The sequence below is a fragment of the Theobroma umbraticum genome, unplaced genomic scaffold, assembly GCF_002168275.2.
Source record: "Theobroma umbraticum cultivar Fairchild unplaced genomic scaffold, ASM216827v3 scaffold_44.0, whole genome shotgun sequence".
NCBI lineage: Eukaryota > Viridiplantae > Streptophyta > Magnoliopsida > Malvales > Malvaceae > Theobroma > Theobroma umbraticum.
This window is the reverse complement of record NW_018397255.1, coordinates 366,657-394,628: the sequence shown is the minus strand read 5'-3', so window position 1 is coordinate 394,628 and position 27,972 is coordinate 366,657. Positions and strand designations below refer to the sequence as shown.

The 27,972-nt window shown below is 37.7% G+C and overlaps 6 protein-coding genes across 8 annotated transcripts; 2 read left to right on the top strand and 4 right to left on the bottom strand.

Moving 5' to 3' along the window:
* Positions 1-232: 232 nt before the first annotated feature.
* On the bottom strand, positions 233-3,837 carry LOC110429107 (aspartyl protease family protein 1-like). Its single transcript, XM_021444994.2, has 10 exons — positions 3,271-3,837; positions 3,029-3,164; positions 2,365-2,600; positions 1,999-2,223; positions 1,746-1,881; positions 1,586-1,659; positions 1,399-1,498; positions 1,252-1,309; positions 856-927; positions 233-763 (listed from the first exon to the last, which is right to left on the bottom strand). The coding sequence occupies exons 1-10, from the start codon at positions 3,567-3,569 to the stop codon at positions 543-545; spliced, it is 1,557 nt and encodes a 518-aa protein (XP_021300669.1). The 5' UTR covers positions 3,570-3,837; the 3' UTR covers positions 233-542.
* A 519-nt stretch (positions 3,838-4,356) lies between these two features.
* On the bottom strand, positions 4,357-7,455 carry LOC110429104 (uncharacterized). 2 transcript variants are annotated; one of them, XM_021444992.2, is made up of 4 exons: positions 5,449-7,455; positions 5,111-5,286; positions 4,885-4,936; positions 4,357-4,789 (listed from the first exon to the last, which is right to left on the bottom strand). In XM_021444992.2, the coding sequence occupies exons 2-4, from the start codon at positions 5,266-5,268 to the stop codon at positions 4,598-4,600; spliced, it is 402 nt and encodes a 133-aa protein (XP_021300667.2). In that variant the 5' UTR covers positions 5,269-5,286; positions 5,449-7,455; the 3' UTR covers positions 4,357-4,597. The 2 variants fall into 2 exon arrangements, with proteins under 2 accessions (XP_021300667.2, XP_021300666.2); XM_021444991.2 differs by having other exon boundaries at positions 5,111-7,455.
* A 145-nt stretch (positions 7,456-7,600) lies between these two features.
* On the bottom strand, positions 7,601-10,232 carry LOC149527578 (early-responsive to dehydration stress protein (ERD4)). The gene has a single exon (XM_089785804.1). It carries the CDS (start codon positions 10,039-10,041, stop codon positions 7,633-7,635), a length of 2,409 nt encoding a protein of 802 aa, XP_089641930.1. The 5' UTR covers positions 10,042-10,232; the 3' UTR covers positions 7,601-7,632.
* Positions 10,233-14,092: 3,860 nt separating this feature from the next.
* LOC110429115 (putative protein phosphatase 2C 46) lies at positions 14,093-18,177 on the top strand. 2 transcript variants are annotated; one of them, XM_021445006.2, is made up of 5 exons: positions 14,093-14,474; positions 14,986-15,414; positions 15,649-16,016; positions 16,748-16,984; positions 17,558-18,177. In XM_021445006.2, exons 2-5 carry the CDS (start codon positions 15,096-15,098, stop codon positions 17,825-17,827), a joined length of 1,194 nt encoding a protein of 397 aa, XP_021300681.1. In that variant the 5' UTR covers positions 14,093-14,474; positions 14,986-15,095; the 3' UTR covers positions 17,828-18,177. The 2 variants fall into 2 exon arrangements, with proteins under 2 accessions (XP_021300681.1, XP_021300682.1); XM_021445007.2 differs by lacking the exon at positions 14,093-14,474 and adding an exon at positions 14,541-14,687.
* Positions 18,178-20,832: 2,655 nt separating this feature from the next.
* LOC110429106 (protein ALTERED PHOSPHATE STARVATION RESPONSE 1-like) lies at positions 20,833-24,856 on the top strand. The gene is made up of 4 exons (XM_021444993.2): positions 20,833-22,355; positions 22,750-22,973; positions 23,493-23,716; positions 23,798-24,856. The coding sequence occupies exons 1-4, from the start codon at positions 21,416-21,418 to the stop codon at positions 24,645-24,647; spliced, it is 2,238 nt and encodes a 745-aa protein (XP_021300668.1). The 5' UTR covers positions 20,833-21,415; the 3' UTR covers positions 24,648-24,856.
* A 167-nt stretch (positions 24,857-25,023) lies between these two features.
* LOC110429110 (putative serine/threonine-protein kinase PBL7) lies at positions 25,024-27,239 on the bottom strand. The gene is made up of 7 exons (XM_021444999.1): positions 26,893-27,239; positions 26,596-26,799; positions 26,432-26,500; positions 26,267-26,335; positions 26,069-26,131; positions 25,665-25,987; positions 25,024-25,563 (listed from the first exon to the last, which is right to left on the bottom strand). Exons 1-7 carry the CDS (start codon positions 27,056-27,058, stop codon positions 25,078-25,080), a joined length of 1,380 nt encoding a protein of 459 aa, XP_021300674.1. The 5' UTR covers positions 27,059-27,239; the 3' UTR covers positions 25,024-25,077.
* Positions 27,240-27,972: the final 733 nt, after the last annotated feature.

The following is a 27,972-nucleotide window of genomic DNA, read 5'->3' as shown; positions in this document are numbered from 1 at the left end:
TTAAATACTTAATCATTCTTTAATATGTAACTGGTGAGAGCTTCACGATTTCTCTTTGGAACCGTAACATTAGGCCTGGAGATGACAAGAAAAGTAAGGTTGCAGCTAGAAGTGTTGCCAGCAGCAACTGGAACCTCGATTGCAAAGTTAAAAATTGAAACACACAGTTATACAAATATGTCAACAATTTTGGGTTGGCAAAAACAGATTCTTAGCTTACTGCAAGAGAGTGATTCCACCAAAAATGTGTTAAACTTGTATTGTGGCTATACATGGAGGACAATGTCTCTGTGTTGGTGTTCAGAATACAACAATGATACCTACTCTCTGCTAAAATAAAAGGAAAGGAAAAGATGAGGACGATGAGCAATGATACAATCGCATGTAGAGGCGTATGCAAAGAATCCTATACCATGGCTTCGGCTAGGGGAATGGTAAAGGTATTTTCATTGCTATTTCTATGAAGATAAAAGGAGGATATAGCCCAAAATTTTGCTACAGCAGGGGATTGCAACTGGCTTGAGAAAGTAGCCCAAGAATACCTACAATATTAGAGACAATATGGAGACAACTCCGAGGCAAGACAGAGGAGAAACTTGGAAATGCCAAGATCTCAAGGCAAACGAAGTGTGAGAATTATTTTTCCCGATATCTTTTGTTGCTTCTGGGGTAGAATAATTACGGATTCCGACAGCAAAGGCAGGAGGCGCAGAGGCAGCATGTGATTCTACTACGGATGCACTGGTTTCATCAATGTCATAACCTGCATGAAAGCCAATGAATTCTGTAAGTAACTAAGTTCAATATATGAAGGCATAGGGGAAAAGTATGTTTATGAATAAAAGCATGACTTACAATCAAACTTCTTCCAGCCCAAGACAAATCTTTCTCGGTCAAACACAACACGGTAGCCAGTCATAAAGTTTTCTGTTTAGAGGAAATAACGGCCAATAAGGAAACACATAGATTCATCGAGAAATAGAAATCATTATGGAGTTGGTTTTAATTCATCAACGGGCCTCATTAAATCAAGCAATGCGAAAATTATGTTGCCTAATTCACCTATCTTCATTCTTTAATGCAGACAGTCAGGCAATAAAGGAACCAGATTTATGTGTTGTAATTTTTAAGTGAGATTACAAGCATAAAACTCCTAGAAATCAAGCAAACCGATGTTTGTCTTTTAATCACTTTCAACTTAATAACACAGTGGAAGCACTCAATTAATCACATGCAATATGTAAGACTTACGTCCTATAATATTCAGCTCCGTACTCTTGACGACAGCCAAGCAGTATACAAGTTTACTCTGCAAATATTAGAGATCAAATTGTTTAATGCAATTTTTCATGTAAAGAATAACAAAAAAGGTAAAAAAATCTAGAAGCAGGACACTACCTGAGTGGAAATGACAATTATTGGGTCATACACAGGAAAATGACTTCCACCTTTCATTGTTAAACTCATACTAGGTATTAAACTAGCATTTGCATCAGGGCTGCATGCCACAAAGAAAGACGATAAGATGTGCAGACTTCAGTCTAAGTGGAGAACAAGAAGATATGAACAAGGCTAAACAGCAGACCTCATATCATAACAGTACTCAAAGGGGATCCTTGCATCAGGTGGACGTCGCCTATCTCGTGCTTGAGAATGGAACTGTAAAAGAGCATAAATTACTAAGTTGCGACATCATGTAAATGTAGGATCAAGTCCCATTGGTTTTTAAAATGTGATGTACTTACATTCTCAGAAAGATTTGAATATGTTGGGTCAACCAAGTATGTAAATGAGGTCCCAGAATCAAAAAGAGCTGTAAAATCATCATCAATTAAAGTTGTCCCCACCCGAATTTGAGTTATGGTAATGTTATAGGTTGGACTGCAAGATAAATCAAGGCAAGATGTTAGACAATTAGATAAAATGTTCCATCAGCAAATACACCAATCTAAATTCACAGATGACCAGCATCAAGTAAATGAGAAAATTACCACTTACTGTGATGGGTTAAGATTAAATGGGGTCTCTTCCTGGTCAGGACTACCTTTGTCTCCAAAACTGATCCTTCCAATTCCATCATGTCCAAAACACATGGAGAAAGAATCAGCTGTTAAACCTTCCTGTGATAGAATGCTAGGAACTGATATCTTCTCCATGCCAAGCCCAAATAAACCATTGGGAGCTGCAACATCAAGGAATGAACCGCTTTGTACCTGCCCACAGCTGCACAATTCATATTGCATTTTCATCTGAACCTAGACAAGAGTTGGGAAACAAAATATTGGCCTACGAAGAGCCCTTATAAAGAAAGAATGACAGGGTAAGTTATTCAAACTGGTTAAGCTGAATATAGAAATTGCTTACCCAAATGTGACATATGCCTCGACCAATTCTGGATGACCATCTTCTGTCATAAGGTGAAGAACATCCTCCACTAGAACCCCAGAAGTAGAAGTCTGAGCTGACATGTAAGAGACCATATAAGGACAATTACTGAATGTTCCGAGACATTGGTTACGATGTGCACACAAGCTGCTGTTGCAGGTGACCTTTTTGCTAGTCGATGATCCTTTAGGGTCATATATACTGAGCTCAAAATCCTGCCACCAAAAAAGAATGCACAGTTTAACACCAATACAATTACAACTAGTGAAAGAAGTGATCAGCGAACCTAATTGGTTCACTAGAAGCCCCACTCATACTTTTCCCACTGACCCAATTTAGTGCAAAAGTTGGACTGTTAGAGCATCTTAAGGAGCAATTTAAACACAACGAGATACAGTTTCTACTCTTAAACGTACTACCGTGCTTATTTGGACAACATATTTGACTTCTAGAATGAACAGAAGAAGGATCTGAGTGCAAAAATTTTTGCTACAACAGACAAATTTGAAACAGAACTGCATCTATTCGGACTAGTTGAAGAACATTCTTAGAGTTCCAAACGCATTAGGGACATGAAGAAAAGGCCAACAAAACATAAAAATGAAATCAGAATATAATGGAAAAGAAAAAGAAGAAAGCATACAGAAGCATAAGTTGTTCCTTCAGTTGGAGCACATTTGTTGCAATCACAGGGCACCCAGAAAAGATCACTCCCTGTATCAAGTGCCACCATGAACTTCACCCCTGGAGTCCCCAATTGCACTGTTGTATAATGTAAACTGCACCAAACAAGATTACAAAAATAACAAGTTTACCAACAAAACCCTAAATTTAAAACTTCCCAGAAAACAACCAAAAAAAAGGAAAAGGCAAAAAGATCCTTACAATCCTAAAGAGCTGATTCGGAAAGTGGAGTTGCCATCGGAGAAAGAAATGGGTGCATTAATATCAGAGAGCTGGCGGCCGCGGAGGAGGCGATCACGGTGAGCTAGAACGGCGTAGTATTCAAAAGAGCCTTTTACAGGCCAATGAGAGAGTTTTCCAGTGGAGTTGGACCAGTTCTTGACGGGTTCGGAGAAACGGTGGTGCATCTTGAAAGTGAAGATTCGGCCATAGCTGAGCTTAAAGCTTAAGACCCAGATTGGCATCAAGAATAAAAAGACTGTCTTCAACAAAGACACCATTTTTCTTTAGTAGCTATCTCAGGAAAATTGCAGTGGAGATTCTACAAAGATTTGCATTTGGACCAAAAAAAGAAAAGGTAAGTTGCAAGTTAGAAAACTGAAGGATATCCCCAAAAAAAAAAAAAAGATTGGGTTTGGATCTTGGCCTTTGGTTGCTTTAGTTTTCAATGAGAGAAATATTATTTTAGTATTTTCTTTCTGTTCAGAGGATTTTGAAGTGAAATGCGGCGTTTGTTCTTATTGTTACAGTGGAAGTGAAACTGTAGCATGCATGTGGACCTTGGGGCCTACTTCCCCTTTTTATTGTTTGACAGTTAAGGACGTTGAACGGACGGGTGGGTCTTTTTCCCAGTTTTTGTTTGTCCTGTTTCTTGCTTCTTCTCTCATTCTCTTTCCTTAATTACTCTCTTGTCAATGCTCATTTAGTTAGATAGGATCTAACTGACTGGTTTTCACAGGTTAATACAGCCAGAAAGCTTTTCTGATTGGTCTGTTGTGAAAAGCTTAGGGTCTAGATTTGCATATGTATTCAGAGGAGGAACTTTGGAACTTCATTGAAGGAAAGCTCTGGGTGATGAAAGAAATGTGAAAGGATTGCGAAGATATCCAATCTGGAATAAAGGGTTGACAGAAAGGGAAGAAATTTTTAGAACTGAAATACCAGGAATGGGAGGATTGCCCTTTCTTTCACAAAGGGGGCACCATCCACCAGGTGACCCCTCCGAAACATTTCATTCAAAAAGAAAAATGGAGGTGTGAAATGAAATACTCATCCAACTTGAAACAATTAAGAAATCTGAAACCATTGCCTGATGATGATAACACTATACATGTACAAGAAACATCTGATATTCTGATACCATTTCAACTCATGATATTTACAAAGAAAAAATCCCACAATTACATTAGAAAAAGAAGACATAGTAGTACTAGAGTTAGGATACCAAAAAAAACCCCACAAAAGAAGGGTGCTTCCACTGCAAGAAATCCCATTTCAAGGGCTTGCTGCTGTGGACCATTTCTGATGCTCAAACGGGAGAGGCAGAGGTGATGCCAAATTTATCTGAAAGCTTGGTGCGAGTGAAGGGTGAAAGAAGCTCCATTTGATGAATGAAGTGCACGTCGTGAACCAAGGGATTACCTGTTCTTCCCGGAGGAGAACCTGAATAACAGGATGGAGAGCAGCCGGTGCATGCTGCTGATTCTCTTCCATCACCTGTCTGCATGGGGAATTCATATATATGAAGCTATTAGAAATCGTCAAAAATGTATAGATTTTCTCCTTCTGATTACTTCTTTGAAAGAAATATTTAACCTTCTCAGCGATCATGTTCAGAACTCCACTTCTCCCATCAGTATTGGCTTGGCTGATTACAGAAGAGAACAAATGAGTTCATATTTCAGAGGTTGGACAATTGCAGGCTTCCTTTGCATAAATTTGATTAAGGAACAACCCTTTTCCAGAACATTTGTGATAAAGCTAAAGCAAAGGAAAACGAGAAAGGAGAAAATAGAGGAACTTTGTAACATGACAATCAGACCTGTGTTTGCTGCATCTGAGGGGCTTGAGAACCTCAGGAATGGGAGGTCCAAGGCGGCGAGGTTTCGGGCAAAGGGGCTGCTCGTCACCTCCAAAGACAATGTTGGTCGTCTCTGAATTTGAATGAAGAAGGTTGCTTTTAACCGGTAAATGCTGCATGGTTCTCTCTCCTGCCTTCTTCTCCAAAGAAAGAAGCAAAAACAAAATCGCAGTCACAAGCAAAACACAGTAACTTGTGACTTATTTATTAATCTCTCATTCAAATGGCAATAAATAAAAACCGTTCTTTAATTTAAAGACTAGCCACCCCAAGACAAGAGAGAGAGAGAGAGGGATTACTGATCAGTGACGCCGCATCGGGTTGCAGACCTAGCACAAGTGAAGGAGAAGTTCCATTTGCTTGGCTAAGAGTAGAAGTAGGACAGTTCTTTAGACTCTTGACTAGTTGGCATTGATCTCCTAGTTTTCCTCCATTTCTCATCTTTGCCTACAAATAATTTCATCCAAGTTTCCTCCCATGGAACTTTTCTCCTCCCATTTCAGGAATTATCTAGTTTGATTCTTTCACATATATTTTCTCATTATCTCATACATATACCATTCTGCTCTGACAAATACAAGGCTTCTAATCAAAACTCCCATATGGCCATGAATACTCAAAAGTCACGTTTGCAGCATGTATTATCGGGTACTTTGAGCCCTGTTTTCCGCTTTTGATAATATGCTAGCTTTTCTTGTTTAGTGGCAAATATCGTGATAATCATTGTAAGAAAATAAATGAAAGAACTACTCTCTGCAATATGAATCACGATCTAAGAACTGCTGAAGGCTGACATGAGAAAGAATGTTGAATTCCCTTTCACACCTTTCAGACTTTCTACATCAACAGGCTTCCAGATCCCCAAATTCATACGTCTCCATTTCCCAAAGGAAGTGAAGGGAAATTAGCCTGCCTTTCTTTTAGTATTCATTTTTCCCTGCCTAACAGGTAACCAGGTTGATCCTAGCCAACAAATAGATGGATCTCTTTCCCGTACCAAGATGAGGTTAGGCAGCATTAACACCCCAATTTTGCATCTACAATTAAATAGAAAACTGACTAAATGCAAGCACTCAGAAGCAACTCTCTTCCAGTTAGGCATGCCTAGAAAGAGGAAGAGGGAAAAAGACTTGAGAAGGATAAAAGGTGCAGGTGATGGAACCCAACCCCCCTCCTGCGTCTACAGTTTTGTTTATTGTACAAGCCAAGGTCAAAACATCCACAGAACAAAGAGAGAACAGATAAGTGTTCATTCATAAATTTTACGCACCGGGATACCATCAGAACCTATTAGAATTCCAGGTTGAGTTCTTTAGCAGTTGGATTTATGGCTTGGAAACTCAATGAACAGATTGATGCACATCACCAACATGATGTGAAACTCCACAAACGTGGTTGATTCTGCATTTTACAATCCTTTCTATGCATGTTCATATAATTGCTTGATATGACACTCTTTTCTCAACCTAATAGTTTACTACTCCGGGGAACAATTCGTACTTGTGCAAAAATGAGGAATACAAGCCATGGATTTCTGAGGATACCACGTCAGACTGCAGTAAATTTAATGAGAGATCACAAAATAACACACCACATACACAAGATTGTAATGTGCATTTCTTTGTTCCAATTGGACTATCAATCATGAGTCATATTCTGAAGGGTACGCACACCATCAGTCAGAACTACGATCCATAAACTCACATGTTCATGGGTGCATGTAACTTTCCATGAATCTTTGCACTCTACAGACTGAAATTTAAAACTTTCCTAGCCTAATGCTTGTAAATGCATATATCCCAGGGAACTGAATAACAAATGCAGAACGTGATTTGAAATTTTCAATTCATTATAATCAACAAGAATGGATGATCTCAGACGATGCAAAGTTAATCAATATGTTGCTACAAAATGTAACTTGTTACATGTGTCTGAAACAAAATGCAATCAATCAAGGACCCAAAAACCTGCCAACCAACCCCTATATCAGAAGCTTTAACGCTTTAACAACTGGATTTCTGACATATAAGCATCCTTCACTGTTGTAACTCAGATCCCAGGTTCAAGGTAGTTAAATGGTATGAAGATTGAATAGCCTACATCATCCTGTTAAAATGTTTCCATGCTACTCCAGGCAGCTATTTAAGTATTTATTCAGATAAAATATGCCCACTAGCAAAAACTAAATCGGAAGCAAGACTGCATATAATTATGTAGGATAACAACATTGTAGGACGTTTGACACACAATTGTTAGTCAAGATCTATTCATTACCAAAAAGTCAACCATTATCTAGTTAGTTGTATTCTTGTACCATAAACCAAAAACAAATAGTAAAAAAAAAACAGAAAAAAAGAAAGGAACTATTATAGACACATGGACGCTTAAACATTTAAAGAAACAAAAAAGACTTTCTTAAAAGCCATAGAGATGAGCTGCACAAATCGTGAATTAATTAATTGGTGAACGTGTCAATGCCTTAATCATAAATTATATGTATCCCAATCAAATCTGGGTTGTGAGAAAACCTCATAATCAATGGGTCCATCAATAGTGCTGTCTATATTTTGCATGCCTTCCAAAAGGGCTGGTTGAAAGCTATCATTATCAGAAGGCAATAGTTTGCAAATTACTAGTAATCCAAATGTAAATATGGCTTGCAGCTTTGTGGAATCTCCTTTGACTGAAAAGAATAAGAGCATTGAAAGGAGGAACAAATCAACACAGAACCGCATGATACACAACACTGTATCCATCAGCCTTCCATCATTGCCAGCAGGAAATCCCCGGACTCTATATACAAACAGAAAGTTGTACTTATCAACCACATACCTATATCCAAAATAAACCGCACCTACTGGCACCACAAGTGGAGCAAATGAAGAATATATCATCGTCAAGGCAAATATTGTCAAATTAAATGCATAGTACTGTGCAAAATCAAATGTCTGCTTGGGTATAGGTGAGGTTCGGCTGATCGGATATACAGAAAGATCTTGTCCCTCAATGTCAATTTCACTCATCCTAGGAGTGTCAAACACAGTTTCAGGCATCAGCGGTCTCCGAAGACTATTCAGGTCTTGATTTTCTAATGGGTATTCCTCACTGTTTTCTGGGACCAACTGGAGCATGTCATTCTTCCGAAACTTCTGAAGCTTCTTCTTTATCCAAGGAATTGGAGCCAGCAGATCATATGATATTCCCAAGAATGTACATGTGATTAGAAATGCAAGAGAAGAAAGGCAAGACCTTGACAAGAATGAGGCACTCATGTATTGCTCAATTCTCTTGCAGTCTTCTCCATCCAAATAGCACCGACCCATCCGTAGGATTGCATTTTCCAATGATGACTCAACGAGGGCCCTCAGTAGGATCAGATTGACAAGGAAGAAGCAAACCATCTTCAGCAATGCTGCTCTTTGCTCACTAGATACTGTGAGATGCCGCTCAAACTTGGAAAGATAAGAAAGGGCTGAAGGGACCACTATATACATGCTAACAAATATAATAACATTGGGCAAAAATTGAAAGATTAAGGATGCAAGCCAGCTCGAACTTTGCACCCAAGCCAACCACAACTGTGCATTATCAATTGCTTCAGCATTAATAATCCGTGCGGCACTCTGCACAGCAGTGATTACTGCTAGTGGAGAACTGAAGAACAAAAGCATCAACAGCAAACATGTGTTTACAAACACTCTCCGCAGTTTCAGTGATAATTTTGTCGATCCCAAATGGTTCCAGTAAATATCAGTGGCCAATGGGGCTCGTTCAACTTTCCATTGGTTCCTCTGCAACCGTAATTCCATGACAGAGAAGAACTTCCCAAATCGCCTCTTTTTCTCATTCCGAAAATCTTGAACTGCCTTATTTGCAGTGTATACATCCTTAAACATCACAAAAGCAACCCCAGCACCCTGTGCACGTCCTTCTTTATAAGCTGCTAATTCAGTCTCTAATTCAGCTCTCAATTCCTGCAACTTCCTTAATTTCTCTTCATCAGTAAACCCAAATCTTTCCATAATCTGATCCAAAACACATTGCACCTTCCTCCCCAACCAACGAACCTTACCCCAAAACCCTTCAGCTCCATTCCCATCATCTTCATCTTCTTCGGGTAAAAGACGAGAATCAATTTTTGCCACAAACCAAGTGATTTCATCCCTAACTTTAACTAATTCAGTAGCTAAATCATCCAATGCGCATAAATCCATAGGCAGAATCACCCTATAAACTTTCCCTGGATATCTATATTGAAAATACTCCAGCAAAACACTTTTGTCAACTCCTAAACTCTTAGGCAAACCCTGAACCATAATCGTGAAAATCGCAGTTGAATTCACGTTCGGGTCACTTAAATTTCCATTCCCATCTCTAAACCTAGTAATTTTCAATCTTTCTTCAACAGCAGACATTCCAAAATGAACAATAATAACAACAAAAACCATGAAGATAAAATGTACCCACAGTAACCCTGAACCTTTACTAATATGACTTACGGTGGTCTTGGAGAACTGATCGCCCAATAGTGCTGTTCCGCCGTAGAGATTTACCGGAAGCAAGACGAACACAGCCAAAACAGCGACTGATAAGAGGACAGCGAAGCTGCCGCCTTCAATTAACAGGAATTGGGCAGCGTCAGCTCCGCAGTGGCGGGCAATCTCTCTGCCGGTGGCGTGCCAGACGGCGAGGAGCTTAGCTAAGAGCGCAGATGGTCCGGGGATGCGGCGGTGGTCGCTCCGGAGCTTGAGGAAGAGGAAGATGAGGACACAACATAGAAGGCCGATGGTTGAGATGTTGAGAAGGTATTGGATGTTGCCATACCACGCGCCGTCGAACACGTCTTCCCCGTCGGATGAAGGAGACGGCGGAAGAGGAAGCGTTTCGTTCATCGAAATTTCCTCGGAGAGAAAAAAAAAATTAGGGTTCCAATGACAAGATTTTGGGATTTCGATTCATTGGACGGAGGGGTAACTGGGAAGGAGTTTTTTAAGTTTTTCGTTTTTGCGAGTTGGAAAAGTAATAGGAAACCGAAAGAGAGAAAGAAAAGAATAAACAGAATTATGGATTCTTCCCCGAAACAAAAGAGTTGTTTGCAATTATACCCCTATCATTGATCACTTTTATTCATAGACCACTATTTGGGCTTAATTGAAACTTCTTCAAAATGGGCCTCCTTTTAGGCCCATTAAAATTTCAATTTCTTCCCTTGGCCCATTGTTTTTTTGTTTTGGGCATGGAAATTGAATTTACATTCAAAAAATTGGTCTTAAATATAAATATAAAATCTTCCATCAACAGGGAATGTCAAGAACAAAATCACAAACAAAAGTTGTTTGCTTTATGTGCAAGTAGGCTCAAATGTCAGCCAATAAAAATAAAATTGTATGGTCTTTTTCTTATTGTTCTTTCTTTATTTAGTATGGTATATGAGAGAGAAAAAGCACTAAGACTCTTAACAATTTAAGCAAACCCAAGTTTTCCTGTTATCTTTTTCAATTTCCTTTTGGAATTGACTAACCACTCAAAATTGAAAGATTAAATATTGTAACAAATTCGAATTTTAATTATCTTTATTATTATCATTCTAATGTTATATTAACTTATTTATATTAAGCAAAATGTTCGAAAATATAAAACTTTTAAATTATTTAAAAAAATTTAAAAAAATTATATTTTTATTTTAAGTCGAATAAATTTTTATAACTAATAGTTCATTAATTATCAATAGTCAAAATATAACTTAGTTATTTTATATTCATATGAAGTTAATATGATATTGTCGTTATGTCAAGTCATAATCAATTATGATATATTAATATGTCACATTAATATGTCACGTTGTGTAAAATGATAAATTGTATTATGACTAGCAATAGTCAATCAACTATAAGTCATAATAAATTATTTGATTAAAAATAAAAAAATAAATAGTTGATTGAATTGAATAAAAAATTGAAATTTTTTTAAATTTTTTTAAAAAAATCAAAAGCATTTTTAAGTATTATGCTTTTATATTACTTACAATAAGTAATAAAAGAGACTAGACTGAACAGAATAACTAATTTACTTGTGGATAATCACAAATTAATTTCACTATTATCTATAGTAATATAACTATTACACTCACTTTAGTAGCTCTCATTGCTCATAATTGTAATAAAAACAACTTTATTTAACATTACAAAGATAATAGGTTAATAGTCAAGATCGAGCTTCTACATGCACTTAATTTAAAATTTCCTATACATAATAATTATAACAATGCTTTTCCATCAAATGAAAAAAAAAAAAAAAACAATGCTCACCGACCTAAGTTCATTGGTTTTTGATGTACGAGTACAAATTTCCTTCCAATTGCCGACCTAAAATATTTCGGCTGGTTTTTACAATTTGTTACAAAAAATCGAAACTCTCAATTTTATATATTTATTATTTATAATTGTTGTCGATTTTTCATTTTGTTAATTTTAATCAAATTTAAATTTTGATAAAATTTAAATTCGAAAATCTTAAAATTAATAAATAACTTATTCGTTGTCCTTTTGACATCTCATTCGTCGTCATCGAAGCCTGACATCCGGCGCCTGCAATATGGTCGAAAGCGAAAGATGAAAGAGAGCTAATTTCCTTCTTCTTTTTTTTTTTTTTCTTCCTCCAAGATTTGACTAAACAATGTGAATCCGTACACTGTGGATCCATCTCATTTCGTATCTGCATTTGTGTTTTCTTCCATGTTTCAATTGTTTTAGGGTCAGATTCTCATGTTTGCTTTCCATCTTTGAATGGGCGGCTAATACTTTTAGCAGACCAAAGCTTTTCACACTTCAAACATATCATTGTCATCTGCATTAAAATGGAGTTTGACAATTTGATTCTCAACCCCCCACCCCCCTTTTCTTCATCGGTAGATTGAATTTCTAATGACAGAATTAAATATTCTTGAAATTTAACATACTCGATGACGATCCGAACTCAAAATATTAAAAAAAATATACATATAAATAAAAATCTTAATAGAGTATATTATTTGACTTGATACCTGCGTCTACCTCTTAATTAACTTCCTCAATTAATGTGATTATAAAAAAATACAATCCCACACATGTTATGATGTAAATTTATGAAAGATTCAAATTCTTATTTTGACCTTCCGATCTTATTTAATTAAATTTTTTAATTAATTCTGATTAATTTGTCTATAAACAAATGTACGGAGAATTTCTATGTCAAAGCACATGCAATTAAAATTAAGGGTTAATTGCATTTGAAAGCTTAAACCCAAGGCAGGCAAGGAAAGTGCAGATAATCTTCCTTTGTTGGACGGCAGAGTTAATTAATCAGCCCCATCCCCCTGTTGCAGATCCCAAAGTCATTGGCTGATTGGGAAAAAAAAATGAAAGATAGAAAAATTAATTACATTCTTAAAAAAAACTGAATCCATCTTTTTTACTTTTAAACAAATGTTTTGAGCATAGCTGGATTTCGTTCAGACAGACACAAACCCAGTTGGATTCTGTGCTGCCCAGTGGGCAGTGGCAGAGAGAGACAGAGGAGTTTTTTTTTTTTTTTTAAGAATTTATATATATATATATTTATTTAGTTATTTTAATTAATTTTTAATGTTTTGGGATTATTGTGTTGGAAGTGGTAGATGGCACAGCACGACCGCAGGCACATGTGCGAGACCAGATTTTTTTCTGTGGACAGCAAATCCCACACAACATTTGCCACTTGGTGTTTAACATTACTGCACACGTGTGGATTTTGCTTTTCCAGAGACTTGGACTGTTGGGCACCTATTTTACTTTGTACGTGTCATCTTGTATAAATAATATATATATATATATATATTTTACTTTTAGATACAAAGAGTAATGCCCCAAATTACACATAATAATACCCATTTACAATTTTGGGGATAAGTCATAATTAACAAAAAACCCAACACTACTTAATTAATGATTTTTATTTTAATATATTTTTATGTTAAATTTTGAATTTTTTATAATATATTTAATGATTTTTAATTTGAAAGAAAATAGGAATATTAGGAGTCTGAAAAAGGAGAAAAAAAGAAAAGAATACTTCATTTTGAGATAAAGACGATTCTTTTTAAAGAAAAATGATAATTTTTCATTTCATGCAAAAATAGAAACATTGCCAAATCTAGTTTTAGCATATGTTATTATTATTATCCATTAAAACCAAAGCTAATTATCCTTAAAAGCTTCTTAATGAAATAATTTGAATCGAATATTAACTCTCAAAAGGATTTTAGTCCTATTTGATACCATCATTTGCTTTCACAGCTCACTAATAATTATGAGAATACAACCTTGACCTAGTGCAACAAGTTTGCTAGACCTAAAGAGTAGGGAGCCAAGCAAATGACCAACCTTGGTTTGTCATAAACCCTTCATTATTGAAGTTAAGTGACATGTTTTGGATGAAGTTATAATCAATGAAATATGATTATACGAAGATTAGTTCTCGATTAGTTAAAAGTATTACTTGTAAATGAAATATCAAATTTATCGCCATTTTTGTCAAAAATTGCCAAAATATAGAATCGAATTCAAAGCTTTCTTCTACTAAAACAATTATTTTCTTCACAAATTCAATTGCTTTAAAAGCTGGATGAAAGTGAAATTCAAAGATATAATAAAAATTCAAGAAAATGGCTGGAGGCAAAATTAATTCATTGACCCAACTAACATTACCTTGGAAAAAGTGGGGTTGGATAGCAAATTACAATAATATATTTTTTCTGCTTTTTTTCTTAGAATAAAAAAAAATTAACATTAAGGGGGTGTTTCTCCCTTTCTATCTACTTTCTCTTTCTTTGGTTATATATATGTGGAGCCCATGGCCGTCCATGTGCATTGCTGGCTATCAGCCATCGCTTTGTTCGTTTTCCTTTATAAGCCCTTTGTCTACTGAGAAAGACCAAACGCCCAGTCTGAGTTTGTTCAATATCACACTGATTCATAACTCTTTTTTTTTTTTAATAAATATATATTTTCTTTTTGTTGGGTTTTTCCCTTTCTGTCGTCGTCGTCTTCTTCTTCTTCTCTTTTTACTTGCAACAAAAAGGAAAGGGAAAGGGAAAAAGGAAGAGTGTAGAAAAGAGAAAAAAGAACGAAGAACCCAAAGTGAAATAGGAAGCCAATCAATCTGGAGTGTTGGTTTGATGGATCTGTAGATCTAACGCTTTAAAAAAACTTCACATGTATTGCTCTGTTTCTTTTAGATCTCCATCGTTTTCATCTGCTATCATTCAGTAGCTGAAGCCAAAAACAGTACAAAACAGCCTAATTCTGCTGTGAGTTTATTTTGCTTTTTTTTTTTTTGAAGCGCGAGTTTATTTTGCTTTTAGTTTTCCCTTTTTCTTTGTGTGATCGAGGCTTTTCTTTCGAGTGGGGTTTTAATTTTTTTTTAAAATTTTTTGATTCTGATTAGCTGCTGAGCATATAGTTGTGGAATTTCGAGTGTCTAGCCGATTTTTATTGTTTTGTTCAAGTGTGGGAATGTAAAGGTAGATTTGACTTTCTCTAGTTTGTTCTTCTTCGCTTTTCTTTTTGGCCAAAAACTTATGTCGTTTTTGTTGTTTTTATTTACTGAACTGGCAGTATTAGCTTAAGGGTCGGTTTTTTCTCTTTTTTTCATTTTCATTTTCCATTTCAGGCAGAAATGGATGTGGGTTTTCGGTTTTTTTTTTTTACGTATGTCTTAGTTTTGTTTTTGGGGTATGAAGGATCAATTTGACAATTAGTTTTGAGTTAATTGTATGCTGTTTTTAACAGGGGTGTATGATTTTTTGTTTTGGTGTGCAGGGGAGGAGTCTGGTGGGCGTTTATTGATTAAGTAATACTTTTCGGTGGATATTTGCATCCAATTTTGGATGTTGAGGAGGAATTGGAGGCTGGCCCGGGGGAAATGAGGGATGTTATCAAGGTTGGTCAACTTTCTGAGGGCCTGCTTGCGGCCGTCCTCGGACCGTTATGCCCAAAAGGGTTCGGATGCAGCAGGCCGGCAAGACGGGCTCCTTTGGTACAAAGACAGTGGGCAGCACTTGGTTGGTGAATTTTCCATGGCTGTTGTCCAGGCTAACAATCTGCTTGAGGATCAGAGCCAGATTGAATCTGGCTCCTTGAGCACTCTTGAGTCTGGTCCATATGGCACCTTTGTAGGAATATACGACGGTCATGGTGGCCCCGAGACATCGCGCTTCATCAATGATCACCTGTTCCAGCATCTAAAGCGTAAGGGAACTTGGAACCAATTATAATTATTGGCACAGGGCATTTGTTATGCATAAGTTGTATTTATTTCGCTCCTATTTGTTACTAGGATGAGCTGTTAAACTCACTGGACAGGTTCCTTTTCTGTTCGCGTAATTTAAGGATGTTACATTTATACATGCCATAAATGCCAAACCTTTAGGCTGACAACCAGTTTAGTGCCACAGTGACTCAGTCCATAGTATTATTTTGCAGGGTTCACCACAGAGCAGCAGTCAATGTCTGTGGATGTCATAAAGAAAGCATATCAAGCAACAGAAGAGGGATTTTTCTCACTTGTTACAAAACAGTGGCCTATGAAGCCCCAAATTGCAGCTGTTGGATCCTGCTGCCTGGTTGGTGTCATTTGTAATGGGACCCTTTACATTGCTAACCTTGGCGATTCTCGTGCTGTGCTGGGAAGGGTTGTCAAGGCAACTGGGGATGTTCTTGCCATCCAGCTGTCAGCGGAGCATAATGTAGGAATAGAGTCTGTCAGGCAAGAGATGCATTCTTTGCATCCAGATGACTCTCATATTGTAGTTTTAAAACATAATGTATGGCGTGTAAAGGGCCTGATACAGGTAAGTTCTTTATGTTGGTATTGCTGATAGACACACAATACGCACGTTTGGTCTATGCAATTTATATTTTCTTCATATTATTGAATGCCATAATTGGATTGTAAGCATTAGAAAGTATAAATTTAACCATGTTACAAATTACCATGCTTGGTCAACGAAAATGTGCGTGTTACAAATCTTGTGTCGTTTTTAATCCTTATGTGAAAAGCGGAGTCTTTCACTATGCTTCAGCCATATGGTTCCGGGTGTGGTTTGGCCTCTGGTGTTTGTAGAGGGTAGGATATGGGATTTACTTTGTTGGTTTCTTGCTATGTGTCTACAGCTTGTTAAGATATGACATAAGCTAAACTAAAGGGGCACCTCAATTTGGAGTGAGTTTATAGTATAGTTTTTTAATACTAGATTTGCAGTTTTTACTGATCCTGTGCCTCTGAACCTGTTACTTACTATGATGGTAAAAGTCAATGATAAGAAATATATCAGAATATAAATAAAAAAAGCACTGAAAGTAATATGCCTGGTTGCAAAATTCTGTGCTTTTAGTGCATTTACTTCATCTGATTGCAATGTTATCATATGGAAGCTAAATTAAAAAGAACTTGTATATTGTGCTTGTGTAACTGGTTTCTTTCCAGTTTATTTTCCATAAATTGGTATAAATTATTTTTTATTTTTTGGATGTTTTGGGTTGTAATTTTTATAGGACATTTCACAGAACCTTTTTATTGCAGGTTTCTAGATCTATTGGTGATGTTTATCTTAAAAAGGCTGAATTCAACAGGGAACCTCTATATCAAAAGTTTCGTCTTCGTGAACCTTTTAGAAAGCCAATTTTGAGCTCTGAACCATCAATATCTGTGCATGAACTCCAATCTCACGATCAGTTTCTCATATTTGCTTCTGATGGGCTCTGGGAACATCTCAGCAATCAGGATGCAGTTGATATAGTTCAAAATCATCCTCGAAATGTAAGATATACTTCTCTTATCGGAGAATTTAAGTGTGGTTGTAACTATTAAGTTTATAATCTACTCATTAATAGCATAATTGTGGTTTATGGTGCCTATTGGCAAAAAGGGCATGTATGCGTGCTTTGAATGAGTCGTGGCTTCATGTTAACTTGAAGCATCTTGCCCTAATGGAGTTGGAACTATTAATACGGTTTCCACTTTGAAATCATTTATTATATTTTTTTCATAATATTCTCTATGTCAATGTTACATCGATACTCATTTCAATATCTTCCATTTTGTTCTGCTAGACTACTAGTGCTGCTGATTATTCTTAATTACATTGGCTGGTTCTTTACCTTCAGAAGTTTTAGCACAAATTGTTCGTTCACTGAATGGTGACATACACATGAAATGTAAAATGAAAAAGTAGATGCTGACTTGCAATCCAGTCTTAGAGACCATTGAATTGAACCTTGAGCAACTAAGCCCACATAGCAATACTCGTACTATTATTGTGGAACCCTGTTGACAAGGCGCGTGGAGAAATATGATTGTTATTTGATTGTTTTGTGCTTATTCTTCTAACAGGGAAGTGCTAGGAGGCTTGTGAAAGCTGCATTGCGGGAAGCTGCTAAAAAGAGAGAAATGAGATACTCAGATTTGAAGAAGATTGACCGAGGCGTACGCCGGCACTTCCATGATGACATCACAGTTGTAGTTGTATATCTTGATCCAAATCTTGTGAGCAAAGCTAGCTCAGTGAAAGGCCCTTCTTTATCCCTGAGAGGAGGCGGAGTTAACCTGCCTGCAAAAACTCTGGCTCCCTGTGCCACACCAATGGAACTCAATATTAGTTGATGAGGTTGGCCCATGCATACTGTTGTATCTAGTGCAGGATTCTTCTCTGAACTTCCCATGGTACGATCAGTTCTCATAATGCAACAGAGGAGAAGGTGCAGTCCTTTAATTAATTTTTAATTTTTTAATGTACAATGTATCATTTTAACTTGAGACATATTCTATTTAGTTTATAAGCTCTTCGAGCTTGAAAGGAAAGAATCAGAAAAATAGAGCTGCAAAGGCAAACAAAATGAAGATTCTTTCTTTAGGACGATCTTCTCTATGCATTCATTTCACTATATGTGCTCACATTCTGTAAATTATGCTGACATCCCTGAATATCAAAATTCCTATAACTGTTGTTTGCATGTTGCAGTAATTTCAGTTTTTGTTCTAGCCTCATAGGCGCCGACTGTAATGGACACTAGTGGAATGATTCGTCTCCTTTTCTGGGTTCGTTTTTTATTGTACCACCCCTTGTTCTGGAAATTAACTTGCTATGATCTGGAGTTGTCAAAGGAGGCAACTCTAGCATTATTGTGGTTTGATCAATTGTTTATATAAAGGGCAAATGTCTCCTTGCTGTCCAGACTATGAGATGTCACATGGGTCATGGGTTCTACATTTAAAGGGATTGGATTATTAGCTGGCCCCTGATAGGCGGTGGAGGAGGTTCTGGCTAGGTAAATCATGGACTCTCTGGGAGATGGAATCGATCTCGGCCGTTAAACTCCAGATTCAGATTAGAATGGGGAAGGCAGAGCAAAAGCGACGAGTCCTTGATCCAAAATCCAAGTGGGACAAGAGAAATGCCAAATCTGCTGCCTCCTTTTATCCGTTGTGGCCAGATCATTTAAGCATTGGATCAGCACTTGATCCAGTCCCATATTTGACTGCCAAGCCAGAGCCTCAGTTGAGTTCAAGCCTTAGCTTCAGGGCTTGGATAAGAGGGGAGAATGATTGAGGTGGGTGAACCAAGGAAAATGGTCCTGGTCCATTCAAATTTGCTTGTGACAAACTTAATCAATGACCATGACATAATTCAACAGCCAAAAACACAAGGACATTGACCAAACGTGAAGGAGATAGAGACTGCTGTTCTGTTAGATCACAAGTTCAGAGCATAACCCAGAGATGGAAGCAAGTAAAGTTCAGGGAATGAGGGTGGCAGAAACGATTTTCCTAATCAACCCTCACTTTCTCATTAAAACCCAGCAAAATCCATTAAATCAAAGAAACATCTAATTGGAAAAAAACCTTTTCCCGTGGTGCCTTGTGTGTTTGTATTACACTTAATTCCGTATTCTGGAAAAACCGGAGAAAAAGGCACCAGAATCATTAAAAATCAGTACTTTAAGACTTACTTTAGCTGTGTAGTTTAGGTAGGTTTTTAATTATGTGGACCATCTGTTTCTGATGCCACTAGCTTTTCACCAAGTAAGCTGACAGCAAGCAATAGTTAAGTCTGGGAGAGATTGCCGAGGGGAATTTGAACACACGAGAGAGAGAGAGAGAGACAGAGAGACAGAGACAGAGACAGAGACAGAGACGGAGAGAGGCTTGGCTGCTTGGCTACCTTTTATCTCTCCTGCTACTACATATTCAGACCGGCCCACGCGGGACCCCACTTTCCTCCGCCATGTTGTCCTTTCTCTTATCACTTATCACTGGCACAATTCTCTATGTGTACAGACCCAAACTTCACTGCCCTTTACCGCCCACTGTGCGCCTCACTCTTCCCACCTAAAGACAGAAAACAGAGCATTTTAGTCGATTCCCTCTGTTACTAATGCTAATCCCACCCAAACCCAAAAACTAATTAATCTTTTGCAAAAGGTAAAGCAGAAAGAGAACCCATTTTTCTAAATCAAAATTTAACCAAGGACTGGACCCTTTGCCGACAGATTTTTTTGTTTAATTTCGACATATCCTCCTTAAGTCAAGCAGAAAAGTTACATACATGTGAATGTATAGGGATGTGGATATTTAATCATTTATGTACTACTATTTTCCATTTTCAATCGAGAAACCAATTCAATCCACGGTCGAGTTAGACGAGTAATAATGGAAAGATTAGATCTTTCTTTTGGAAAAGCAGTATGCAAAGAATTTCTGGGATAGTTCCTTCTCGTGAGTAGAAAGGGTTTTTGCAGTTTAACAGTGATTATATAATTGAGGCAGACCAAACCCTTGTCCACTTCTTACTGTACTCTGTAAACGATAAGAAGACTGTAAAAGAATATACTTTTTGGAACACTTTTTATATAATTTTGTACCATGATATCTCATGTCAGCTTATGGATTTCCACTGTCACTCTCCTATAAAAACAGAGTAATATTAAATTAATGAAATTCGAACTAGAAATGATCTATTTCGTATTTTAAACACAATAATTTCATACTTTAACTAAATTAAATACGTTTAACTAGCATATAACATATTGAATTTGTTTAATTAATTATATTATAAATAGTAAAAAATGATTACGTATTTATTTAATTAAGTTTAATGGTTTGTCTATATCATTATACCCCATAATAAGTATAATAAATAAATATATTCATATATGTGTCCTAAACTCGACAACAAGTTAGTTTGAATACCACCGTCATTAAATCAACGGCTGTAGTCTCGTAAAGAATCTGATCCGACGGTCACAAGAGCGAGATTGGTGAAATTTACGTAACAAAGCGGTAAAAACAGCAATCATTACTTGGAGTTCCTAGGAAAACTAAAGTGAAGTCCCCGCCAAAAATCTTGTTCAGTTCAGTTAATAACGCTATTATTGTATTATCATTTAAAGCCCTTAGCCCACTTTGGCCCCATTAGCCACCCTACTGGTGTCACTCACTTCCCTGTTCAAGACACTTGTTCCCCATGAATTCGACAGTGATCGTCACGATTCTCTGGAGAGCGTGGACTTCATTTCTTTTACCAAGTGCTTGCACACAGCAAGCAAAGCTAGCAAGGCAAGAAACAGTACTTACTATTGCTATTCTTTCTCTCCTACCAAAGTGTTTTGAGGTTAGGCTTTGACTCCTTGTTGAGGTTGCCAGCATTTGTCTTAAAAAGGATCTCTGCCATGTCCATAAAATCTTTCTCATGATAGCAATGGAAGGAAAAGTAAGGAAATTTGCTGCCTTGTAATAGAGCCATTTGCAGGAAATATACACCAGAGAAGGCTATCTTCATTTATTATTGATGCAAATGCGAGTGCATGATGAGTTGAACAGGCAATGGTTTTAAAGAATATATCAGAAACAGTTTGTCACTTTGTCTCATCCTCTGACAGAGTCATCTAGTCGTCACGCTTTTATTTTTTTGGGACAAGACACCTCCATTATCGGACAGGACAGTGAGCATACTGCAGAGCTCAAGTTTGATTTTTAGTTAGTTTTTTTTTTTCAGTTACCTGATGTGATTCTCTACAACTTTTCCAACACAACCTTTCTGCCACAACCAAAACCTTAGTCTTTTACTTAAGAGCCAAAACCACTTTTGTTTTTCCTGCTAAAAAGAGTGCATTATATGGTCTAATTAAGAAGCCAACTTCAAAATTGGCAAAAACCCACCTTTGGATTCAGCAGACTGAAGCAGAGAAAGAAATGGGGTGTGCTACTTCAAAGAAAGAGGAGGAAGACAGTGTTGTGTCACTGTGTAAAGAAAGAAAACGCCTCCTGAAATTGGCTGTGGAGCGTAGATATGCCCTTGCAGATGCTCAATGTAAGTATAACCAGTCTCTTTATGCAGTTGCAGCTGCCATAAGGTTATTTGTTGCAAGGCATTCCTCCCCTTCTTCTCCTTTCCTCATCACTTTCCCCACTGCTTCTACTAATGAGGCTAGTGAGACCCCTGTCACCAATCCAATGTTCCTTAAACAAAGGCCAACTGAGCCCAGCCATGAAACAATTCGTTGTCAATCCTCTCAATCTACAGTTTTTGTGAAGAAGGGAAGTCAAGATCAAGGAAAAGAAGAAGTTCCAAGAACTCAAGAAGATGAAGAGGGTTGTCTTGAATCCTCAGAAGACGAGCGAGGGAGTGAAGAGGAAGAAGATGAGGTAGTTTGTGAGCACTTTTATGGTGAAGAGGCTCCACCGGCAGTGTCATCACCAGAAAAGGCGTTTGCGTGGGATTTCTTCAACCCTTTTGATGGAATGAGAACAGAGGTGGTGAGTAGCTTTACTGACAGTTCTGATGAGGAACTGAGAGTGGTGAGAGAGAAAGAGGGAATTCCTGACCTGGAAGAGGATGGCGACAGAGTTATGAGTGAGAGAAAGGATGAGAGCGTGAAAATTGCTGATGGTGGTGATGAGGAGATTCAGAATACAGATGTGAGAAATGGGGATGATCATGATGCAAAAGTGAGCCAGGGGGACAAAAATAGTTTCAGAATGATCAATACACCCACAAATGAGAGGGACTTGTTGGAAGCGTTGAAGGATATTGCAGACCATTTCCTTAGAGCTTATGATTGTGGTTTGGATGTCTGTAGAATGTTAGAGGCCAATAGAGTTCAGCTGCAATCTGGTTTGGAGGAACTCAAAGGTGGGTTTATCTCGTTTCTTTCCCTTAAACTTTCTTTTCACTCTATGTCATTTTCTGTTTCTTGAATATGCTGCTAGTTTCCCTGTGATTTTCTTAGAAATATTTAGGTGTTTTTGTATCCTCTTCTTGCAAATTGAATGCTGTTGTTTGAGGCTATAATTTGTTGCTGTTCCAGACAGTCTACCAATAAGAATTGGTAATTTTTTTCCTATAACAGGAGAGGTTGATTGATATGTCCATGCTATTACCTAGAAGACCCCTGTACTAGGAATATGAAATCAAAGAGCACTCTTCCTTTTCTTTTGAATAATGTTAACTGCTCCACGGTCTGTGCATATAAATGTTTTGTTTTACATTAGTTTGTGTAATTGTTTAACATGCTTTCTGGGTGCAGAGAGCTCAAATAAACTAATCCGGTCAATAACTTGGAGCCGGTCTCCATTGTCCCGATCTTCATCGTGTAAAAGCCTCCTTTCATCTAGTTCCAGAAATTCTTCAACGTGGGCAGAATTGAAGACTGATTTGTTTGATGATTATGGAGGAATGGAATCTGGAAGCCATTCACTGACCCTAGGAAGGTTGTATGCTTGGGAAAAGAAACTTTATGAGGAGGTGAAGGTACTATAAATATAATTCAATTGCTAGCCAAAAATGGAAACCATCTCCCTTATAGCTACACATTTTTGAATGTTTCCTTTCATCTTACTTTTTCACATGAACCATTTCTATCCTCTTGCATTATTTACAATGGACAGTTTACGCCATTCAAAAACTTGCGCGTATCGCTCCTGTTTGTGATAATTCTGATTCTTCTGGCTTTTAGCATCTAGCAATCTGCATGTTGGTAGTTGAACTGGTCGGCTGGTAGAAACTATTTCATATAAAAAATTATTTAAACTGCTCGATTTACACAAGAATGTTCTCCGTGTTCATGCAGATAGTCAGTCAGACAACCAGTAAGTGCCTCTGACATAATGAGTCTAGCAAGTTTGCTTCCGTGTTTAATTATATATATGTTATGAGATGCTGAATTTGCATTAATTAATATCAGTTTTTGAGTGCTTGAGTACATTCGAAGTTCAAGTTTTTGTAGACATTTGCTATAGCTCCCTAACATCTCATACTTCACATGCTCAGGCTGCAGACCAGACCAGGAAAACTTATGAGCAAAAATGTTCTCAAATGAGAAAACGTAATGCTAAACGAGATGGCCTCTATGCTGGGGACAAAACCAGAGCTGAAGTAAAAGACTTGCATAGCAGAATATTGGTTGCAATACGAAGTGCAGAAACAATCTCTGAAAGAATTGAAAAACTGAGAGATGAAGAGTTGCAGCCACAACTTATTGAGCTGCTACATGGGTATGAAAGTAAATGACAAAAAATTGTTCACATTTATCAGATTTATCAGTGTGATAATCTTCATTTCTTCTCCTTCTGCAGCCTAATGGGGAACTGGAAGATAATGTTGGAATCACATGAAACCCAAAACCGAATCATGTTTGAAGTTGCGTCTTTCAACTCTCCTGCGTATGGAAAGTTTTGCAATGACTCTCACCGTCTTGCCACTCTTCAGCTTGAGGCAGAACTTCATAATTGGCGTTCCTGCTTTTTAGCATATTTTTCTGCACAAAAGGCATACATTGAAGCTCTCAGTGGATGGCTTTCCAAGTTCATTGCCCCTGAAGTTGAATTCTGCTCAAAGAATAGGTCCTCGGCCCCAGCTGTAGGAGTTAAAGGACCACCATTGCTGGCAGTCTGTCATGAATGGTTAGCTAGCTTGGAGAAGTTGCCAAATGAGGCTGTAATTTGTGCATTGAAAAGCTTTGGAAAGGATATCCGGGCACTTTGGGTTCAACAAGGTGAGGAGCAAAAACAGAAGAGGAAGGTCGATGGACTTGCCAAAGAACTTGAGAGGAAGGTGTTGGCATTCCAGAGAACAGAGAGCAGGATTCTTGGCTCAAAACTCTCTGAGCAGGAATTAGAAATAGATGTGCGGAATCGGATTGAGTATTTGGCAGAAAGAAAAAATGTGTTGGATATGTTCAGGAAAAGAATAGATGCCGAGAAGGTAAAACACCATGCTAGCATGGAAGGGACGCAGCAGCTAACATTGAAAGGGTTTCAAACTGGATTTTATTCAGTTTTTGGGTCCTTGGCTGAGTTTTCAAAGGCTTCTGTAAAAATGTATGCTGACCTTGTGACATATTGCGAAACTTCCAAGGTACCAGAAGATGAGAAGGAAAGTGAAGCAAGCTATGTCAAAGAAATGAGCTCGTATCTCTGGAGTTGAAGTGGCTGAGAATAGGAAGAACGGAAAACTAGAAAAGAACTCATTATCTTAGGCCATCTATTCTTGCAGTTCTCAGAAAATAGAGTTTCCATAATAAGATAGTCCTTAAGCAGCTCGCTCAGGAATTATGTTTATAGCAAGCTATATTGTTGTTTAATTAGCTAATTGTAAATATTAATAGTCTTTCCCTGATGGTAAAAGCGTTTAAGAGTTTCTCCAAATTCTGACTGATTCTGAGATCATGATTTTTTTTTCCTTTGTGACATTACGAAGGGAGAGCATGATTTATTCTTTCAACCACCTAAACAAGGAAAGAATAGGAAAGAAAGAGGATTTATCGTCTATGATCTTTCCTTTAATGGCGAATACCGGACGTCTTGTAGCAATGATATCAACACAATGAGGTTTCCTATACCTTGAAAACATAAAGTCACTTGTTTAACCGATCTCTTTCTCTACCTGTCTCCTCACTTATTCCTCTTAAATTGTTCTCGTCAACGTCAACACTAACACTGTTTATCTCAAAACATCTCAGGCTGGTGCTTTGGAATGAAACACTATCCATCTCAACACGAAACTTTTGAAGTCCAACACCATCTATGCTCACAAAGCTTTGAGAGTAGTCCTGGTCTAATGATCTACGGTGCTCTTGTTCTGTTGGTCGAGAAAACTTGCCAAATATTGTTCTCCGGGAGCTTCTCCAGGGCTGTTTGTTGATGGAGCTGTCAACTGAATAAAGTGTATCTTCTAGTTCTTGAAAGACCTGAGTCATGGTAGGACGGTCTTTAGGCATTTTCACCACACATCTGAGTCCAAGTTCTCCCATCTTCAGCATCATTTCCATATTGCATGGCTCTGATAAAAGACTAGCATCAAGGATTTCTTCGATGCTGCCCCTCTCTATACATGGCCTTGCCTGCAATATTCAACAGCTTACTTCAGTACATGTTTTTGGTGTCTAAATCGACAGCTTACTGACAACTAGAACAAAGCAAAGTTAGAACTGGATAAACTAACCCAATCAATGATATGATAATTAGGTTGGTTTCTAGTTGAATCAACAGCCGGCCGGGCACAAACGAGTTGCAGTAGGATAACCCCAAAGCTATAAACATCACTAAACGGACTCAAATGAAAACTTGTGCAATACGCAGGATCAAGGTATCCTGGCGTTCCTTTGATCTGGCTACTCACATGGGATTGGTCTCCTATTGGACCCAATTTCACTAGTCCAAAATCTGAGACCTTGGGTTCGAACCCATCTGCAATCAAGATGTTGCTTGGCTTTATGTCACGGTGGATTATGCCAGGCTTAATCCCATCATGTAAATGAGCAATGCCTGTCAAAAGAAAAAGGTTTAACTTCAGCAGGTAACTCTATTAACCATAGTTTATACTTCTTTTGTACCTTGAAAATCTACCTTTAGCTGCTCCAATAGCTATGTTTACTCTCTGCCTCCACGTCAAGTTTCTTCCGCCCCTTCCTACACTCCAAACAGTGAGCAAAACATGAGCTTTTCTTTAACCCCTTGAATATTTGTCTGTTTCCTTTGCTTTTTTATTGGTTTCTTGTCTCTGTGAAAAGCTGTTTTTGTGACATGAAACAAGAGTGAACTTACCCATGATGTACTCAAGCAAAGAACCATGTGGTACGTATTCATAAACCAATACTTTTGCACCTTTTGGTCCTGTTAAAATATATTTTCCCTGTCTTAGAGTTTCTTAGTACTAACTTAAAACAAATTGATTAATCCATGGATGACTTGAGGGCGCAATTAGCGTACCAGGTTCTTCACAAAACCCCACCAAACCTACGAGATTCGGATGATTGACTGTCGAAAGAAGCCTCACTTCTGTTTCAAGAAACCGGTAAAACGCACTAACCGATTATCCAGATTCCAGGATCAAGATAAATTAAACTATGCATGTAGAGTTAAGGGTGGTTTACCGTTTCTGAATTCTTCAACGCTTTGGTATGACTCGGCGTGAGCTCTCTTGATTGCTAACGTACCTTCAGCTTCAAAGATTCCTTTGTAGACATTCCCGAACGCACCAGACCCCAACAAACAGTCTGCACTGAAATTCCTGGTGGCCTTCTCCAGCTCCTCCAGCTGGAAATGCCTCAACCCTAATTTCTCAGCTTTCAGACCTCCTGTTTTTGACATTCTGAAAGTTGTTAGAACCTACAAAAACTGACCGACATTTGAAACAAACTGCTGATCCTGACAAGAGGGCTGAGTCTAACCTTTACGGCTCCATCTTTGGCTAAGCTTTCTTCTGCAAAAGAAGAAGAACGAGGATCCCAGAAAGACTGCTATGATGGCAATGATGAGAACTCCCCACATTTGCTTATTACTATGAGCATGATCAGATGTTTGAGAACCCTCTAGCAAATGAAATCTCTTGACCATGGTAAATAAATAAGTAAAATGTCCCAACACCAAAACCCCGAGATTTTATTAAATCACCTCCATATCTACCATCGGTCCATTTTCCAGGAAGACTTTTATTTAACTTCCTTCTGCTCTGAATATATTCCTTGACCGAAAAGAGGCAGGCAGAGGAATATGGGAAAGGATTGATCTCCCTGCCGGCGAACCTTATTTTCAAACAGAAGTCTATATATATATTTATATGTTAAGGAGTCCCTCTCCATGTCATCGTGGGCTTGTTCTTCTTTTGAGACGGCACATAGGCCAAAGAACACATAAAATTTTTCATGCCATGCATTGTTTGACAAAGAGGGAAGGGCGTAGAATCTCCATGTTCTTGAGTTAAAAAACTGACGAGTAATCACAACAGACAAGAAAAATCCACAAAAGTCCATCAGGTCCGTGCTGTTCCTTGCATCACATTTTTGTTTTCTTCTTCATTTCAGTGCATGATTCGTGAGATTAAGTTACTGTCACTGATGCAAGCGAACAAGATTCTAAGGGCTCCAGATAAGAAGACTCCACAAAAAATCGATTTAAGTGGGAGATCATGATGTACCAAGCAATTAATTATCATAATTTAATTGTGTGATTTACTTGGATTAGGATTAAAAGCAAGTTTGATTAAGCCATTTGATGTCCTTTTGTGATTGTTTTGATCCATTGACTTCATTATCAATTACGTTTCAGTTTTGGAGGTTTTGTTGATTGCAATATCTTGGGTTGTCCTCTGTGTCAGATTCTCTAGCTAATTCTGCTGACAAGTTTCAACCCATGCCATTACTTTTTTGGCCAGTTTTAAACCCGTACCTTAAATTGGATCTTTTGTTGATGGTTTCACGGGTTGTCCTGTTTGAGCAAGTTTCTGACATCAATAGCAAGGTCAAACCATT

What these genes read in the sequence shown, in the direction of transcription:
- LOC110429107 (XM_021444994.2), bottom strand. Translation starts at nt 3,569, where the DNA reads ATGGTGTCTTTGTTGAAGACAGTCTTTTTATTCTTGATGCCAATCTGG. An exon ending in GAGGCATATGTCACATTTGG is followed by an intron (nt 2,224 to 2,364) that starts GTAAGCAATTTC and finishes TGAATTGTGCAG; the next exon opens with CTGTGGGCAGGTACAAAGCG. An exon ending in GGAGCTGAATATTATAGGAC is followed by an intron (nt 928 to 1,251) that starts GTAAGTCTTACA and finishes TCCTCTAAACAG; the next exon opens with AAAACTTTATGACTGGCTAC.
- LOC110429104 (XM_021444991.2), bottom strand. Translation starts at nt 5,268, where the DNA reads ATGCAGCATTTACCGGTTAAAAGCAACCTTCTTCATTCAAATTCAGAG. An exon ending in CTCAGATGCAGCAAACACAG is followed by an intron (nt 4,937 to 5,110) that starts GTCTGATTGTCA and finishes TTCTGTAATCAG; the next exon opens with CCAAGCCAATACTGATGGGA. An exon ending in TGAACATGATCGCTGAGAAG is followed by an intron (nt 4,790 to 4,884) that starts GTTAAATATTTC and finishes TTCCCCATGCAG; the next exon opens with ACAGGTGATGGAAGAGAATC.
- LOC149527578 (XM_089785804.1), bottom strand. Translation starts at nt 10,041, where the DNA reads ATGAACGAAACGCTTCCTCTTCCGCCGTCTCCTTCATCCGACGGGGAA.
- LOC110429115 (XM_021445006.2), top strand. Translation starts at nt 15,096, where the DNA reads ATGTTATCAAGGTTGGTCAACTTTCTGAGGGCCTGCTTGCGGCCGTCC. An exon ending in GTGTAAAGGGCCTGATACAG is followed by an intron (nt 16,017 to 16,747) that starts GTAAGTTCTTTA and finishes TTTTTATTGCAG; the next exon opens with GTTTCTAGATCTATTGGTGA. An exon ending in TTCAAAATCATCCTCGAAAT is followed by an intron (nt 16,985 to 17,557) that starts GTAAGATATACT and finishes TTCTTCTAACAG; the next exon opens with GGAAGTGCTAGGAGGCTTGT.
- LOC110429106 (XM_021444993.2), top strand. Translation starts at nt 21,416, where the DNA reads ATGGGGTGTGCTACTTCAAAGAAAGAGGAGGAAGACAGTGTTGTGTCA. An exon ending in AACTTTATGAGGAGGTGAAG is followed by an intron (nt 22,974 to 23,492) that starts GTACTATAAATA and finishes TCACATGCTCAG; the next exon opens with GCTGCAGACCAGACCAGGAA. An exon ending in CTTATTGAGCTGCTACATGG is followed by an intron (nt 23,717 to 23,797) that starts GTATGAAAGTAA and finishes CTCCTTCTGCAG; the next exon opens with CCTAATGGGGAACTGGAAGA.
- LOC110429110 (XM_021444999.1), bottom strand. Translation starts at nt 27,058, where the DNA reads ATGGTCAAGAGATTTCATTTGCTAGAGGGTTCTCAAACATCTGATCAT. An exon ending in AGCTATTGGAGCAGCTAAAG is followed by an intron (nt 25,988 to 26,068) that starts GTAGATTTTCAA and finishes TTCTTTTGACAG; the next exon opens with GCATTGCTCATTTACATGAT. An exon ending in ATTATCATATCATTGATTGG is followed by an intron (nt 25,564 to 25,664) that starts GTTAGTTTATCC and finishes TGAATATTGCAG; the next exon opens with GCAAGGCCATGTATAGAGAG.